The 17,193-nt window shown below is 42.3% G+C and overlaps 1 protein-coding gene across 1 annotated transcript in view; it reads left to right on the top strand.

The window, feature by feature from the left end:
• LOC146577745 (protein NLRC3-like) overlaps positions 1 to 14,361 on the top strand; it is an 86,170-nt gene extending 71,809 nt beyond the window's left edge. Inside the window, exon 6 of the mRNA XM_085268272.1 lies at positions 14,181 to 14,361. Within this exon, the coding sequence (XP_085124398.1) occupies positions 14,181 to 14,361 (181 nt within the window). The remainder of the gene's footprint in view (positions 1 to 14,180) is intronic.
• The last annotated feature ends 2,832 nt before the right edge of the window (positions 14,362 to 17,193 follow it).

Here is a 17,193-nt window from a genome sequence, read left to right as displayed (position 1 = left end):
TGCTACATCCCTGCCTTATCCCTCTATTAACCTCAAACCTTGAACATGTACCATGTTCTAGCAAAACAGAGCTGTTAATGTCATTATATAGCATCTCTATAACATTGATAAATTCCTCTCCAAAACCAAAAGACTGCAGAGTTTTTAATATGAACGTATGTTCAACTGAGTCAAATGCTTTGTAAAAATCCAAGAACAGGATGTACCCCCTCTCTTGGATTAATTCACTGTATTCAAGGAGATCCAAGACCAGCCTAATATTGTTATGAATTAGTCTTCCTTTCAAAAAACCTGATTGTGTTTCACTGATAATGTTTGAGATGCCTTTCTTTAGCCTCTCAGCTACAGCTCCAGACAGGATCTTATAGTCAGTGTTTAGTAAGGTGATGGGTCTTAAATTGTCTAAAATTCTTTTATCCTTACCCGATTTAGGGATCAGGGTTATCAGCCCTTGTTTCATGCTCGGCATCACTTCTTTTTTCTCTATCGATTCCTTTAATGCATCAAACAATAAAGTTCTTAGGTCCTTCCAGAAGAATTGATAAAAATTAGTAGTGAGTCCATCTGTCCCTGGGGACTTGTTTAATGCCATTTTCATGACCACCAAATCCAGTTCCTCAATTTTAAGCTCTGAATCACACAGATCTTTGAACGGCTTGTCAATACATGGGATGAGATTATGAATCTTATCAAAGAAACTATCAGAATCAGCTGCTGAATATTCTGAGGAGTACAATTTGGAATAAAAAGTGAAGACTTCCTTTTCAATCTTTCTGAAATCTTTACATTCAGTCCCATTTATCAACAAGCTTGAGATTAGATTTCTCTGCTGTCTGCACTTTTCCAGCTTACTAAAATATGATGAGTTCTTTTCACCTGCCTCAATCCACTTGGCTCTCGATCTTATAAAGGCACCCTGGGCTTTCTCTAGGTAAAGATCGTCTAATTTAGTTTGTAACTCCATCAATTTATTCTTTTCTTGCACGTTTAGTTTTTCTTTACTACAGCACTGAGTTATTTCACGAAGTAAATTACTTTCATATTCCCGTTTTTCCCTGTTCAGTTCTTTGCAGAATTTTATAGTGAATTCTCTGATTTTGAATTTAATAAGTTCCCATTTCTGTATATTACCCACTACTGAGTCATCATTTTTTATATCTGTAATTTTATGTCTAATTTTATCACAATACTTGTCCTTATTTAAAAGGCTGGCATTAAATTTCCAATATCCCCTGCTACTACGTTTCATCCTTGTTGGTTCTAAGACAAGATCAATGAAACAGTGATCAGATAGGGGTGCTTTGGAGATTTTAGATGGTGAAGTACACCTCAAAATGTCATCGCTCACTAACCAATAATCAATTCTTGACCTGCTTTCTCCATTAGGTTTAAACCATGAATAATTCTTAACTCCAGGATTCAAACTTCTCCAAATGTCTGTAAAATTATTATCACTAGAAAAGTTCTCAATAATGTTATTCTGTTGCCTCCTTCCTAAGCGAGGAGGCCATCTGTCCATCCATTCATCTGAGGTCATGTTCCAGTCTCCTCCTACTAGGATGTAATCTGTGGGGTACATAACTTTAAACTCTGAAATAACATTTGTTAGATTTTCCAATAGACGTTTATTTTGACCTTCGTTATTATGTCCATAAAGATTTGTAACAATTAGAAATATACCTTCGCTCTTCAAGCTGCAGTTGACCAATGACCCTCACTATCAGCTTTATATGTTATAATCTCCCCTGGGAACTTATTAAAACAAATCGCCACACCTCCAGATCTGTTAGATCCACGACTGAAAAGAATCTTGTCTCCCCACTGATTAGCCCAAAAGGTAACATCGGCATCCACAGAGTGAGTCTCTTGTAAAAACAGACAGTGACATTTTTGCCCCTTGCAAAATAAAAAAAGTGCCTTTCTCTTAACAATTTCCTTCAAACCCCGAACGTTTAATGAACCAAAAGAAATTTTTGAGTGAACCATAATAAGAATATGCTAAGAAAATAACTTTTTTTAAAAAAAAGAAAAGAAAAATATATAAACATGAGTTTAAATTGTAACACTTGTCACCAACTCAGTGACTAATAACCTTTAACTTTAAGTAGAACTCTTTTGTCCCATTAATAATATTCCACTGTATACAGTCTTACATCAAGTCTTTCATTCAACGTCGATGATCCTCCGTCCTTCGATGTATCCATGAGGACCCCGGAAAAAGGCCCGTTTCCCAGCCCGTCTGGCTTGTTCAATTTGCGGCCACAGCCGCCTCCTCTCTTCCCAGTCCTCCCGCGGCAGTACCTCAGCGAAGTGGAAACCGCCGTTCTTACAGACAGCCGAATCTTTGGTGCGACGCCAAATCTCCTCTTTCACGTGTCTCAGAGCAAACAGAATGATGATATGTCGGACCTTGTTCTCAATCTTCTTCCCAACTCTATGCACCACATCCACAGATTCTTCAAGCTTTGATATCATATCAGGTGCGATCTTGCCAAGAATTCCAATAACCAGCGATCTGACACCTTCATCTCTTTTCTCTTCTAATCCTTTAATCCGGAGGCACCACCTCATTTTGTACCTTTCTTGCTCTCACACTCTCTCCTTGAGATCGTAGTTATCTTTGGTCAACTGCTCGTTTCGTCTCTCCAACTCTTTAACCTTTTGTTTACATTCTTTCACCTCCTCCGAGTTGAACTGAACCGCTTTGGCTAGGCTGGCTAGCATCGTACTAGCTTGCTTGCATTGCACACTCAGGTCAGCTAGCTGCTCGTCCACTCTTTTTTCAAGGTTTTTTCTACGTAGTCATGATCCGTTCCTTCTCTGCTGTCTTCCTTTCCATCACATGGCGATGTTGTTTCTTGTTTTTTGAGGTCGAGTTTGAATTTAGCAGGTTTAACTATACTTGGGGCAGTCATTTTACTACTTTCGAGTGGAAACAATAACGAACACAAAGTAAATTCTGGGACAAGTTCAACGAGCTCCTAATTCGTGCGACTGCTCAACTCGCCATCTTGCGCCACCGTCTCACTACTAGATGAACTTGTGACACACATCTGCAGCAGAGGCTGAGTGGCTGCTCTCACACCTGGAGCATCCAAATCGACCCACAAACACGTTGAAAGATGCAATGCCATCAATGTGGATTGTCAAGACTGAGAGACCTCTTCCCTCTGACCCCTCCCCAAACCCTCAAACCCTCCTACCCACCTCGACATACAAACTCTGTGTGGCTTCACGTGTTCTGTTGATGTTTACATGATCGAAATAACTTGAACACAAACACAAACAAACAAAGAGGAAGACCGCACCGGAAGGAAACAACTACAAGTCCCAGCATCCTCTGTGTTTAGGGAGCAGCAGTGAAAGTGAAAGCAGGAGGAGGAAGGTGGAGCTGAGGCAGGTGAGTGTTAACATGAATATGTTTCTTCTTATGACATAAAATAATTCCACGCTGTTCGTGTCTGTGGGTGAAATGTGAGGCCGGTCGGCTCCTCTGAGCGCTGGTTTCCTGTAAGTAGAGAGGAAGTGAGTTTAGCTGAGCCTCCGTTTAGTGTGAGAGAGCAGGAGGAGAGTGAGAGCTGTGCTGAGGCAGGGTGAGTGTTAACACCGCTCTGACATTACTGTGTCTCTGTGGCGGGAACAACAGGCTCCGTCAGTGGAGGCAAAAATAATCAGACTTTGGTTTTTCAAAGGAAACAACTTTATGTCGGAAGTTCCCGCACGCTCATTGGATAACGATGTGTCAATCTCGAGCTATTAGCCAATGAGCGTGCGGATTCACAGAAAGACCCGCCTTTATCACGGGACTTTAAAAACTACAATGGCGACAGAAACTCCGTGAGTGGAGTTCAGGGTGACGTTATGAAACTGTGACGTTTGAGCCACTTCCCGTTGAACGTGAAACTGATGGTTTCTGGTGTTTGGGTCTGTTTTTCTGTATTTATGCAGATAAAGTGTAAACTCAGATGAATTATAGCATCAAATGTTAAAGGAAAATATCAGGATGAGTGTCTGTGAGCTGAGAAGGACGTGAAGCGAGCAGTTTATCCCAGAGCTGAAGCTGCTCTGTGTGCAGAGATGAGCTCAGATTCCTGCTGTGATTGATCAACAGTCACAGAAATGTAGACTTGTAGTTATTACTGCAGTATGGTCACAGCAGATACTGATGAACATGTATTATGAGGATGGATGATCAAGTTTCTCACTCTCTCCTTTAAATCTCAGTTTTTTCTTCTTCACAGTTTATCTGTTAATTTATTAATGAATAACACTGAAAGAGTTTCTGTTATATTTCCCCTTGAACATCAGCTTATTAGGGCGGCATTAGGAAATAGCCCCCCTCCAAAGAATGAATAAATGAATGATGATAATAATAAAATGATTCAAAAGCAGAGCTCAGAGTGGTAGAATGGTCAAACATGGATCCACGGGTGGTTCAACTGCATTTGGTGACGTGACTAAAGCAAATCTTTCAAATAATCCCACCATCAACGGGATGTTGTCTCCTTTACTACGGTTACTTTACTTGGTCACCGTGTGAATTTCTTTGAAATGAACCAAATTCTTTTATTTGTCGGTTGTTGCATATTTAACCTCTACAGTCAGGAAAGGAGGAGATGAGGCCTCAACAATGTTGGGTTGTAGCTGTGCTTCAGGTTAGAGTGAGTGTCCATGGAATAAATGTAAGTCAGTGAACAGGAAACATGACTGTGTTCAAACTTTGTTTCCTTTTTATAATGAGTCTAATCAAAGGTGGACAGAAGTATCTCCACTGTGACTTTTCTGTGTCACCATCAGAGCTTCTGCACAGTGTTTCTGGGGCAGATAACATTGCAGTATTATGGAGACATTATGGAGACAAAAAGAAAAGCGTCTGGACTTCTTTAAGTTAAACTTAAAGAAGTCCAGACGCTTTTCTTGGACTGTTCAGTGTTGAGTCTCATTCACACACTCCCTCAGACTCTTCACACACACTGATTTGCTGACATAAACACACTCCTGTGTGCTCTCTTGGCTTCACACACACACTGAGGACCATCTACAGACTGTGAGCTCCGTCTTCTTTGTCTTTGGAGCCGAACTCTGACAAAGTCAGGAACAAAACTTTCTCCAGCGTGTGAACTTTCCTCCTAGACTCAGTCTGAGCAGTCAGACCACATATTTCTACAGCAGCACATGAAGGTGTGGCTCACACACACACAGGTGAAGGAAACAGCTGCAGTATTAAAAACTGCTTCACTGTCTACAAATATATGAACTGAATGTTTCTTTCAGGCTGTAAAAACCTTATTTATCCTCCATTACAGTCCTGCATTCAGAGCATTACTTCTGTTATATTAGTACATGTATTTTATTCTGATGAACACATGAAACTCTGAGCTGGATTGAATCCATTGAATCAGAGTCCAGGACTCAGACTAAACACACTGAATGTGTCCTGAGCTCGGCCGCTGTTCCACAGTAACTGCTGTCAGAGTCACTGTTACTGAGTTAGCTTAGCTAGCAGAGCAGCTAGCAGTTAGAGTATGAACTCTGTAAGCAGTCAGCTCGGTCCTGGACATGGTTACTGACATAAAGCTGCTCTCTGCAGCCATGTTTGACCTGCTGCTTTGTAGGACTACAGTAATGGAGGATTTGGAGGCTGAACTGGGCTCTGTGACACTTTTTGTAGTGAACTGATGAAAGCTGCGTCTCAGATGGATGTTAGTCCAACACATCAGACACGACCTCTGCAGCTCTCAGTTGATGTGCACATGAATGTTTCCTCTGCAGGTGAAGGTAGAAAGTGTGTGTGAGCTGATGTGAACTGAGCAGCATGGATCAGTGTAAGGACAGAGAGGAGGGAGTCCCTCCCTCTAAAAGCACTCTGTGTGGGGAACATGAGAGCCAGACCAAAGCTCAGAGGTGAGATGACCATCTCTAACTGTCCATGACTCTTCTCCATGTCACAGCTCAGCACTCACATCACTGCTCCATCATTATTCACACTCATACCTCTGTGTGTGTTGTTTTAAAGCCCAGAGCTGTGGGGCGTACCAGGCTCAGCTGGACATAACCCTGAAACTAATCCAGAACCTGGACCTGAACCCAGCTGTGTTTCCTTAAAGAGCAACATGTCGAAGGGTGTTGGTGTAAAATTTAACAAAAGACTGTTATGTGACAAAGAGTAAGTACATTATTTTTATGAGATTGTTCATCATGTCTTTAATTTAATGTTTCCAGTTTTTCCTTCCTGTCTCATGAAGCTGTGACATTTATTGTTTTTCTTTTAGGATCAATAAGAGGCCAGAATCTCCTGGACCTGAACCCAGCTGTGTTTCCTTAAAGAGCAACGAGTCGAAGGATGTTGGTGAAGACTTTAAAGGATGTTCTTCTGCTGCTGAGAGGTAATGTGTGTCTAGATGTTGTTCCTGACTCTGTATTTCTGAATAAATCCTCATGTTTAATATCAGCTCAGCTCTTTTTCACACACATTTCTATGTTGGTGTGTGAAGCGGTGTGTGTTGGAGTGTTTCCACAAACACAGCAGTCAGAGTGGAAAGAGTGGATGTTGTAGGAGGTGTTTGTGTAGTGAAGAGGCTGAGTGTCTGTAGGACTCCAGCTGCTCCAGCAGGTGTCTCCTTTGTGCTTTGCTTCAAACACAGTGTAGGGAGGAGCTTCCACTCAGGTGTTTCAGGTGTTGCTGGATGGAGGAGGACAAATAGTTTTTCCCTTCAGTGACACTTCAGCAGCTCAATGTTCTGGGAGATGTTTGTCTTTATGAAGGTTTATGGATTCTTGTTCTTACTTTGGTTAAACTGAGCAATACATTTTCCATCTAACATTTAAAGTAAATTTCCAGGTGAATAAAAGATCTGCAGCTGCAGCCTCTGTGATGTTTCACAGTCTGAAAGTAACAAATTCAACCAGAGTTCAAACAAAGGCTTAATATACGTGTGTGTTTGATATAATGCCAACAAGTACAAACAGGTGTTCTTACAGGTCTTAATCACAGAGCTCTGATAAGTCTGGTGACTTTCACACTCAGCAGTTTTGCTGCCTTTTATTTTATATTGGCCTTTTTAAAGCCCTTCAAAGTCTCCCACATTCATACAGAGCTTTTAACACCAAACTCCTTTACAGTCCTTCTCCTCTCACACACGATCACACGACTGATTTGTCTGCAGCAGCTGTGTTACTGCTAGTATTTTATTATGTGTGTAATCTCCTCATATTGTTCCTGTGGTTTAGTTTGACTTCCTTCTGCAAACTCAGCTGCTCTGTTGCTGATACACGTCTCCATGAATATGATTGATCAGATGCTGCCAACACCATGTGTTTCATGTGAGCGCTCAGCTGAAACCCTGGGTTGACTTATCGAGTTAATAACAAGCTTCACGTGACTGTGAATGCTAAAGTGAATCAGATAAAGGAAAGAGACCCTGCTAATGTTGGACTCACTTCTTAGTGTAGATCCCAGGAGGAAGTTCAACATAGCCATTCTTTGTGCTAGCTCGACCAAACCTGAGACCACAGTGCAGGATAATGATCATCATCTGTCTCTGTCAAGGACATTTAAAATCCACAAATAACAAACATAATTATATTTGATCATTAAAAATATGTTTTCACTTAAAAAAGCATGAGCACACTGGTGGATTACAGAAACATGAAAACTCGTTAACAGTAAAGTTAATTTAGGTGTAAACAAAGTGTCAAACATACTTAAGTAGAAGGACTGATGTTTGATTTAAAATACCCTCTTAAAGCTGAAATACTGATTCAACTTCTTTCTCCAAAAGTTGATTCAGTTCATCTGGACGTAGCGTTTTGTGGGAGAAACATTTCGTCTCTCATCCAGGTGACTCCTTCAGTCTCAGCTGACTGCAGGATTCAATCTTATAAACAGGACATTTGCATAATGACTGAAACCAGCCCACTGAAGGAACAATGGGCTGTGAGGTCAATGGTCATGAGTACCATTCACAGAGAGTTGGGGAATGGCTGCAATCACAGCATGTAAGATGGTGACAGATGTACCCTTAGGCCCCTCCTCAATTCAGAGATGGTCTTTCCCTTTTCACGTAAATGGCCTCCTTGACTCCGCCTTCAAACCAGCGTTCCTCCCTGTCCGGGATGTTACATCCTCATCATTGAAAGAGTGTCCACTGGCCTGTAGGTGTAAATAGACTGCAGAGTCCTGGCCTGACGAGGTGGCTCTTCTGTGTTGTAGCCAGAGGTTGTTTGGTTTCCCCGATGTATAAATCCTGCCAATCGTCCTGCACTTAACAGCTACACTATGTTACTCTGTTTGTGTCGGGGGACCCGATCCTTGGGGTGGACCAGTTTTTGGCGCAGCGTGTTTTGGGGTTTAAAAGCCACAGAGACCCAGTGTTTAGAAAAAATGCGACTCAGCTGCTCCGACACTCCTGACACATATGGGATAGCTACAGGTTTTCTCTTAGGCAGCGGTTGTCCTTCTCTCCTGGATCGACTGGAACTTTCTTTAGGAGCCTTTCCAGCTTTGACAAAAGTCCAACTGGGACACATTTACGCTACGTCCAGATGAAGAGAATCAACTTTTGGAGATTTACTTTCCTGGATGATTGAGAATGCTTCAAGACGTTCCTCCTAAAGTGTTATTCAGAAAAATGACAAAAAAAGTTTTAAAAATAAGGATTAAAATATTAAAAACTATGTTTTTGAGTTTCCTGATGTAGCACAAAAATATATGAACATAACTGTATATAGGACAGATATTTCACGGTTCTTTTAGGCAGCACCAAAAAACAAAAAGACTATTTTTAAGCTGTCTGAGGTAGTGAGTCAACATGTCACACTGGGTCAAAGGTCAGGGAGTAAAAGTGTGTTTTAAAGGAGGTTTAAAAGCAGCGAGTGAAGGAGCCTGTCGAGGTAAATCGTTCCATAACTGATCAAATTCAGTTGGTGGACCTCTGTGTGAAATCAAGCATCTGGTTCGCAGAGAGGATAACCCTCACATGGGCTGTACAACATTATATAGGGAGACATTGTATTTTTATTTTATTTTTTATTCCTATTTATTCTATTTATCCCCTTTGTATATTTTATTTATATTTGTCTCTGTATTTATATATGTGTGTGTGTGTGTGTGTGTGTGTGTGTGTGTGTGTGTGTGTGTGTGTGTGTGTGTGTGTGTATATATATATATATATATATATATATATATATAATAAAACAATTCTGTAACTGTAACTTCGGTCGTTGCTGTGCTTTTTGGAAGTCGAATTTCCCAGAGGAACCCACCCGAGGGATTAATAAAGTTCTATCTTATCTTATCTCTTATCTTATCTTAAAAACAGAGATTATCGTAGCCATCGCTCTCTCGCATGGACGTGGCAGTCTTGCTGTCTGCTGCGAATCCTCCCCGTACCTCCGTGACCTCGTCTGGTATCTGCTCCCTCCTCTGTAAGAGACAGTAAAGGAAAACACGTCTCTGCCTAGTCTTGAAAATCTAATCTTATCATCCATTGTTCTTCTAGGGCCTCTTCTTCTTGTGGCCTCAGCTAACTGCTAATATTTAAATGGCTAACATTAACATGTGTGCCAGCCAGGTTCACATTTATGATGAACTATGATTAATTAACTGATGTTGAAACTGGAGCTTTACTGACCTCTGAAATTCCTCCTAAAGTGTTATTCAGTGTTGTGACAGTCAGCTGCTTCAGCTGCTGCTGGGATGGGCTGTGGCAAAGAGAACAGAGAAAATCCAAATCAGAGTTTTTCTCTGAATTAAAAGCAAGGAAACAACAATATATTCTACATGGTGAAACTGATGGTTTCTGGTGTTTGGGTCTGTTTTTCTGTATTTATGCAGATAAAGTGTAAACTCAGATGAATTATAGCATCAAATGTTAAAGGAAAATATCAGGATGAGTGTCTGTGAGCTGAGAAGGACGTGAAGCGAGCAGTTTATCCCAGAGCTGAAGCTGCTCTGTGTGCAGAGATGAGCTCAGATTCCTGCTGTGATTGATCAACAGTCACAGAAATGTAGACTTGTAGTTATTACTGCAGTATGGTCACAGCAGATACTGATAAACATGTATTATGAGGATGGATGATCAAGTTTCTCACTCTCTCCTTTAAATCTCAGTTTTTTCTTCTTCACAGTTTATCTGTTAATTTATTAATGAATAACACTGAAAGAGTTTCTGTTATATTTCCCCTTGAACATCAGCTTATTAGGGCGGCATTAGGAAATAGCCCCCCTCCAAAGAATGAATAAATGAATGATGATAATAATAAAATGATTCAAAAGCAGAGCTCAGAGTGGTAGAATGGTCAAACATGGATCCACGGGTGGTTCAACTGCATTTGGTGACGTGACTAAAGCAAATCTTTCAAATAATCCCACCATCAACGGGATGTTGTCTCCTTTACTACGGTTACTTTACTTGGTCACCGTGTGAATTTCTTTGAAATGAACCAAATTCTTTTATTTGTTGGTTGTTGCATATTTAACCTCTACAGTCAGGAAAGGAGGAGATGAGGCCTCAACAATGTTGGGTTGTAGCTGTGCTTCAGGTTAGAGTGAGTGTCCATGGAATAAATGTAAGTCAGTGAACTGGAAACATGACTGTGTTCAAACTTTGTTTTCCTTTTTATAATGAGTCTAATCAAAGGTGGACAGAAGTATCTCCACTGTGACTTTTCTGTGTCACCATCAGAGCTTCTGCACAGTGTGGAGAAAGATCCAGAAGCAGAGCTGGACTGCAGACAGCCAGTCAGAGCAGCTGTGTACAAAGTAAGACTGAACATCTGTCTGCTGATGGACTCATTTCTGAAAACTGGACTTCTTGTGTTGTTCAGACATTGAAGAGTTTTCTTTCTCTTTAGTCTCATTGTTTTTCTTTCTTTCAGCAGATGTTGGTCTGCAGGAGGTTTTAGATGAACATAAGATCAGTCTGAGGAGGAGATGTGAACGTGTGACTGAAGGAAGTGATGAAACAGGAAGTAGAACCCTCCTCAACAGGATCTACACTGAGCTCTACATCACAGAGGGACAGAGTGAAGAGGTTCATACCCAACATGAGGTGAGGCAGCTGGAGACAGCTTCCAAGATGGACGCCCTCCATGACGCTCCAATCAGGTGCCAGGACATCTTTAAAGCCTTACCTGACCAACAGAGACCCGTCAGAGTGGTTCTGACCAACGGCGTGGCTGGTGTTGGAAAAACCTTCTCAGTGCAGAAGTTCACTCTGGACTGGGCAGAGGGCTTGGAGAACCAACATGTCAGTGTGGTGGTTCTGCTTTCATTCAGGGAGCTGAACCTGATCAGAGATGAGCAGTACAGTCTTCTGGAGCTGCTCCATGTTTTCCATCCAACATTACAGAAGGTCACAGCAGAGAAGCTGGCTGTCTCTCAGCTTTTGTTCATCTTTGACGGCCTGGATGAAAGCAGACTTTCATTGGATTTCACCAACAGGAAGCTGCTGTCTGATGTCACACAGAAGTCATCAGTCAGCCAGCTGCTGACAAACCTCATCCAGGGGAATCTGCTTCCCTCGGCTCTCGTCTGGATAACTTCCCGACCCGCAGCAGCCAATCAGATCCCTCCTACATGTGTTGACAGGCTAACAGAAGTACGAGGCTTCACTGACGCCCAGAAGGAGGAGTACTTCAGGAGGAGATTCAGTGATGAAGAGCTGTCCAGCAGAATCATCTCCCACATGAAGACATCCAGGAGCCTCCACATCATGTGTAGTATCCCAGTCTTCTGCTGGATCACTGCTACAGTTCTGGAGCACATGTTGACTACAGAGCAGAGAGGAGAGCTGCCCAAGACCCTGACTGACATGTACTCACACTTCCTGCTGGTTCAGACAAAGAGGAAGAAGAACAAGTACCGTGAGGGACGTGAGACGAGTCCACAGGAGCTGACGGAGGCTGACAGGGAAGATCTTCTGAAGCTGGGGAGGCTGGCATTTGAACATCTGGAGAAAGGAAACATCATGTTCTACCAAGAAGACCTGGAGCAGTGTGGTCTGGATGTAACAGAGGCCTCGGTGTACTCAGGAGTTTGTACAGAGATCTTCAAAAGAGAGTGTGAGATCTTCCAGAAACCAGTCTACTGCTTTGTTCATCTGAGCATTCAGGAGTTTCTGGCTGCAGTCTACATGTTCCACTGTCACACCAACAGGAAGACAGAGGTGCAGAAGAACTTTTTGGGAAAAGACTACAACGAGTCCTCTCTGGATGATTTCCTTAAACGAGCCATGTATAAATCCCTCCAGAGTAAAAATGGCCACCTGGACCTGTTTGTTCGCTTCCTTCATGGCCTCTGTCTGGAGTCCAACCAGAGACTCTTAGTAGGTCTGCTGGGTCAGACAGAGATCAGTCCAGGAACCATCCAGAGAGTCATCAACAACCTGAAGGAGATGAACAGTGATGAAATCTCTCCTGACAGAAGCATCAACATCTTCCACTGTCTGATGGAGATGAACCACCTCTCATTATTTCAGGAGATCCAAGAGTTCCTGAAGTCAGAGAGCAGATCAGAGAAGGAACTCTCTGAGATCCAGTGCTCAGCTCTGGCCTTCATGCTGCAGATGTCAGAGGAGGTTCTGGATGAGTTGGACCTGCTGAAGTACAACACATCAGAGCGGGGACGACAGAGACTGATTCCAGCTGTGAGGAACTGCAGAAAGGCTGGGTGAGTCCAGATGTGATCATTAACATCATTGATCAGTGTAGGTTAGTAGTTTAATGTTGAAAATAAAATCAGATTGTAACCACAAAGTGTTTGTGTCCGTACGCTGCAACCTTCCACACCATTCCTTTATTGTACAGACTCAGCAGCAGCTCCATGGATCCCAAATCCAAGAGTGGAGAACAGATTTGAAGTGTGTCACATCCATGCAGTCACAGCTGTTTCCACCATGTTTCCACTGATATTAATCCTGTTCAATGACACGTTTCATATCAGTGAATATGTTCTTTAGGACGTCCACTGACATGTTTAAGTGTCCTGCTGGAAATCACTCAAATCATCCATGAAATCCATGAAAAATTCTTTTAGTGTTTCTAACTTCAGCCTCTGTCCTCTCTCTCTCTCCATCCTCCTCACTGCTTCTTTCACTGATAATCACACAAACATCGTATTCAGCTACAAAATAACACAATAATATCATCTGATGATCATTATTATAAGAGCAGGATCCATATTTGATATCAGAGTAACACACTGCTTGGTTATGTGCAGTCATCATCAGTGACTGTGGGTCAAACAGAAGCTCTCTGATTGGTTGCTGACCTTGGTCACCTGTCCACTCTCACCTGTTTGTGTTTGCTCTCTCTTTGCTGTCTCCATCCTCTCTCTCCTTTCTCTCCCTCTCTGTCTTTGTACGTCACTCAGGTCCAATGGAAACAGTGACATTTACAAACCAATCAAAGACAAACTGATCCATGTCAGGTTATAACAATATTCAAAGTGAATACAGGCTGCTGCTGGACACAGACAGGTAACATCATTTTGACTTGCTGTCACCTGGATCTGGACTCATAAACACTGAAGCCCTGAACAGGAATACAAATCATTTTCTGCCAACTAGCGACACAGCAGCAGATAATGGCTCAGAAAGCTCAAATGAGCCAATCATTTCTGTGTTTAGTTCCCCTGAAATCAGATCTGATATCAGCAGCTCTGAGTTCATTCATCATTATTGTCCAGTGATGAGATTTCTGCTCCGTTTGGTAACAGTCAGCAGGTTTTTCCTGCGTGTGGACGTGAACAGTCGTACCTGACAGCAGGTAGCAAACAGAGATCATCTTTCCAGCTGGAACTCTTCACTGAGCTGAACTCATTCAAAATGTTCTGGAGTCAAAACAGGAAACAGTCCAAATGTGTGTCTTCACTCTGACTCTGGATCAGATCTCAGTGACAGACTGTGGACATTATGGAAGCCTAAATGTGACACCATCTTCCTCCTTCATCTGCAGATTAAAGCCAAACAAAGATTCTCATTAAAAGTCTGCAGGTCTGAGAGAGACTCAATCGTTGTGTCATGTCAAACACAGTAAGAGGAGCTGAAGCACAGATGTGAAGAGCAGATTCATCAGATTATGACCTCACTCTGTTTTGTCTTCATATACATTCAGTCTGTGTTTATAATGCAGATTTTCTGCTTTTATAATAACACATTTTATATTTTCTATCATCACAGACTGACTCTGTGTCGACTCTCAGAGTCTCACTGTGAAGTTGTGGCCTCAGCTCTGAAGTCCAACCCCTCCCATCTGACAGAGCTGGACATGAGTAACAACTACAACCTGCAGGATTCAGCAGTGAAGCTTCTGTGTGCTGGACTGGAGAGTCCAAACTGTCGACTGGAGACTCTGAGGTGAGTTCACTGACTGCGGCTGTTGTTGTTTTTCTATATTTCAGGTCTTTGATTGATGTTTGAAACTTTCTTTAGTTCCTAAATGTTCAGGATGTGTCTGAAGACAAATGTGAAGAAGTTTGAGTGCTTTCAGAAATGTTGTCTTTCCAAACGACTGAACAACAGTTTTTCCTTTTGGCTCCAAACAGAAGTGACAGACTTGAGCAGGGTTCATTTAAAGGCTGACAGAAGTGGAGTGGTGACGGGGAGATGTTTGACAGGACAGTGTTTCAGCCTCCACAGGTTCATGTTGTGCTCCATCAGTCAGTGAAGATGAAGTCAGTGCTGATGAGGCTGTAGAGTGTGTGAGGGATGTGAATGAGGATGATGAAGATCTGATGATAGCAGATAAAAACAGGCTGCAGAGACTTTGAGCCATACAGGGCACACAGTGTGTGTACAGAACAGCTGAAATCATTATGGAGGCCTCACTGGAATATGGAAGCATCACAGTACAGCTTCAGTGAAGCATTAAAGTCTCTGATATGAGATGAGAAATGAAGCAGCCAGAGCTTTTTCATGAGTGGAGATCCACTGTGACTGTGAGCTGCTGCTACAGCCTCCAGATTAGCCAGCAGCTCATCCTGCTCAACATTTCCTCACCAACTTTAATAGAAGTGTGATGTTTTCAGCTGGAGTGATGGTCAGGGTGGCCTCCCTCTCCTCTTCTTCTCCTCTTCCTCTTTCATTTGTAAAGCCACTTCTGCTGCTTTCATTCATTTGGAAGTCCTGTAGCTGAGTTTGGGAGAGACTAACAGCCTCGGCAGCAGAGGGGAGAAAGGCTGTAACACCACCACTTTACTCTGTTCTACCTGTCACATCATTTTATCAGGAAACAAATATGCTCATGTTTTTACTATGTTTGTCTTGAAGATGTAAGAAGATCACATGGTGCTTTTTATTATTGTGTTGGTTTGTTTGCTGTCTCTTGGATGGAGCCCAGCTGTGCGTGGCCCCTGGGCCTGTGGTCAGAGTGTGTGCTGGATAATCCGGCCCAGGATGAGGCCAAACTGACATGGGATGAAATGTCTGTCACATAATTGAGCTTTGTGAGAAATGTACGACTTTAATGTGAAACATTCAGAGTTTTTTCTCTTGTTGTGTTTGTTTGAAGCTGCTTCCTGTTGGCTTCAGCTGTTTGGAGTTTCCATTTTCTAAACTTCTACATTCTGAACCTTCTTCAGCTCTGAACAGATGATGAAACACTGAATGATTTCAAGCTCACACTTTGTCTAATAAACTTACATCTTTCATTCTTTATACAGATTGGAGAGCTGTGGTTTGTCAGAGATCAGCTGTGATTATCTGGCAGCAGCACTGAAGTCCAACCCCTCCCATCTGAGACAGCTGGACCTGAGTGACAACTACAAGCTGCAGGATTCAGGAGTGAAGCATCTGTGTGGTTTCCTGGAGAGTCCAGGATGTGGACTTGAAACTCTGGGGTCAGTCAGCATGTTTTAGTTGTGCTCAGATGAATATGATGTGAAAGTTGTGCTGACACTAAACTGCAGACATCAGGCTGATATTATACTGATCCACACTGAGGATCTTCATGGTAAAGTCTGTTTTCTTCTTCTCTGGTTTAGTCCATTGACTGCAGCAGAACAATGTTCACATTTCAAACAGTGAGACTCAACGTATGGCCCGTGGCCCACACGCGGCCTGCCCACCTTTCCTGATTCAGAGAGAGGGGACCCTGATTAACTGTGTAGTGTTCTTCCTCACAGTTCTAAGTATCAGACACAACAATGAATAATCCACAGCTGACTGTCTTTAGCAGGTCAAAGGTCACGGCACACAGCAGACAGTGGGAAATATTATAATTCTGATCATTTATCAGCACATATCCATATGTATAAAAACAAAGCTGACACTGTGAGACTTGATCAGAGGTGTGATCATCACAGCAGAGGCCTTTGTGTCAAAGTCACTGAGGATCAAACAGAAACACATGAAGCAGATTTTCCTGTTCTGGCTTTTTATAGCAGATAACCTTCAAAATATTCTGCAGTCCATCAAAAACTGAAGCAAACCATGAATCAACATGTGAACATGAGCTGATGCTGCTGAAGGGAAGCAAAGTTACAGAGGTTTGATTACAGACACAGCTGAGAGTTTGTAATCTGTCATCATTTTAAAAGGTTTACATTTCTTCAGTATATCCACATTTGCAGCTGGTACCTCAACCTCCACTTGTCCAACACAACTGCTGTCCACTGCCTCCATGACATTGTGATTTTGCTGTTGGTCTTCTGTCAGATCTTCATCAATCACTTCTGCACGGGGCACACCTTCAGACTCTGCAGCTGCATAACGAAAGCCTGTAAGATAAAATTAGACATAAGGTAAATGTACACCAATATTCCAATGACAGGTGTGTGATTCATCTGGAAGTTATGTGCGGATTAGTGTACAGTGATAGCAATTTAGTATGTTTTTAGAGGGGGGGGGGGGGTTGTTTACCTCCGATGGGTGCTCTTTTTCGCTTCCGTTGCGTACGCCTTGAGTGCCGGTCCGAGTCTGATACAGGTATGTCGTCATGCCCCATGTGCAGTGTTGGTGCCCAGTCTGGATTTGTTACATCCATTTCATATGCTGGTTTGCCTGCAATAATGCCAAATCATAAGCTACTCAGTCGACATCAGTGTTGGTCAAGTTACTTGAAAAAAGTAATCAGTAATTAATTACTGATTACTCCCCCCAAAAAGTAATCCCGTTACTTTACTGATTACTTATTTTCAAAAGTAATTAATTACTTAGTTACTTAGTTACTTTTTAAAAACACGATTTACAACCT

The sequence above is a fragment of the Mchenga conophoros genome, linkage group LG3, assembly GCF_057382185.1.
Source record: "Mchenga conophoros isolate Kocher_MC1m ecotype Shallow Benthic linkage group LG3, M_conophoros_male_GT1.1, whole genome shotgun sequence".
Taxonomy (NCBI): Eukaryota; Metazoa; Chordata; class Actinopteri; order Cichliformes; family Cichlidae; genus Mchenga; species Mchenga conophoros.
The sequence above is the reverse complement of the archived record's forward strand: the minus strand, read 5'-3'. Positions and strand labels throughout refer to the sequence as shown.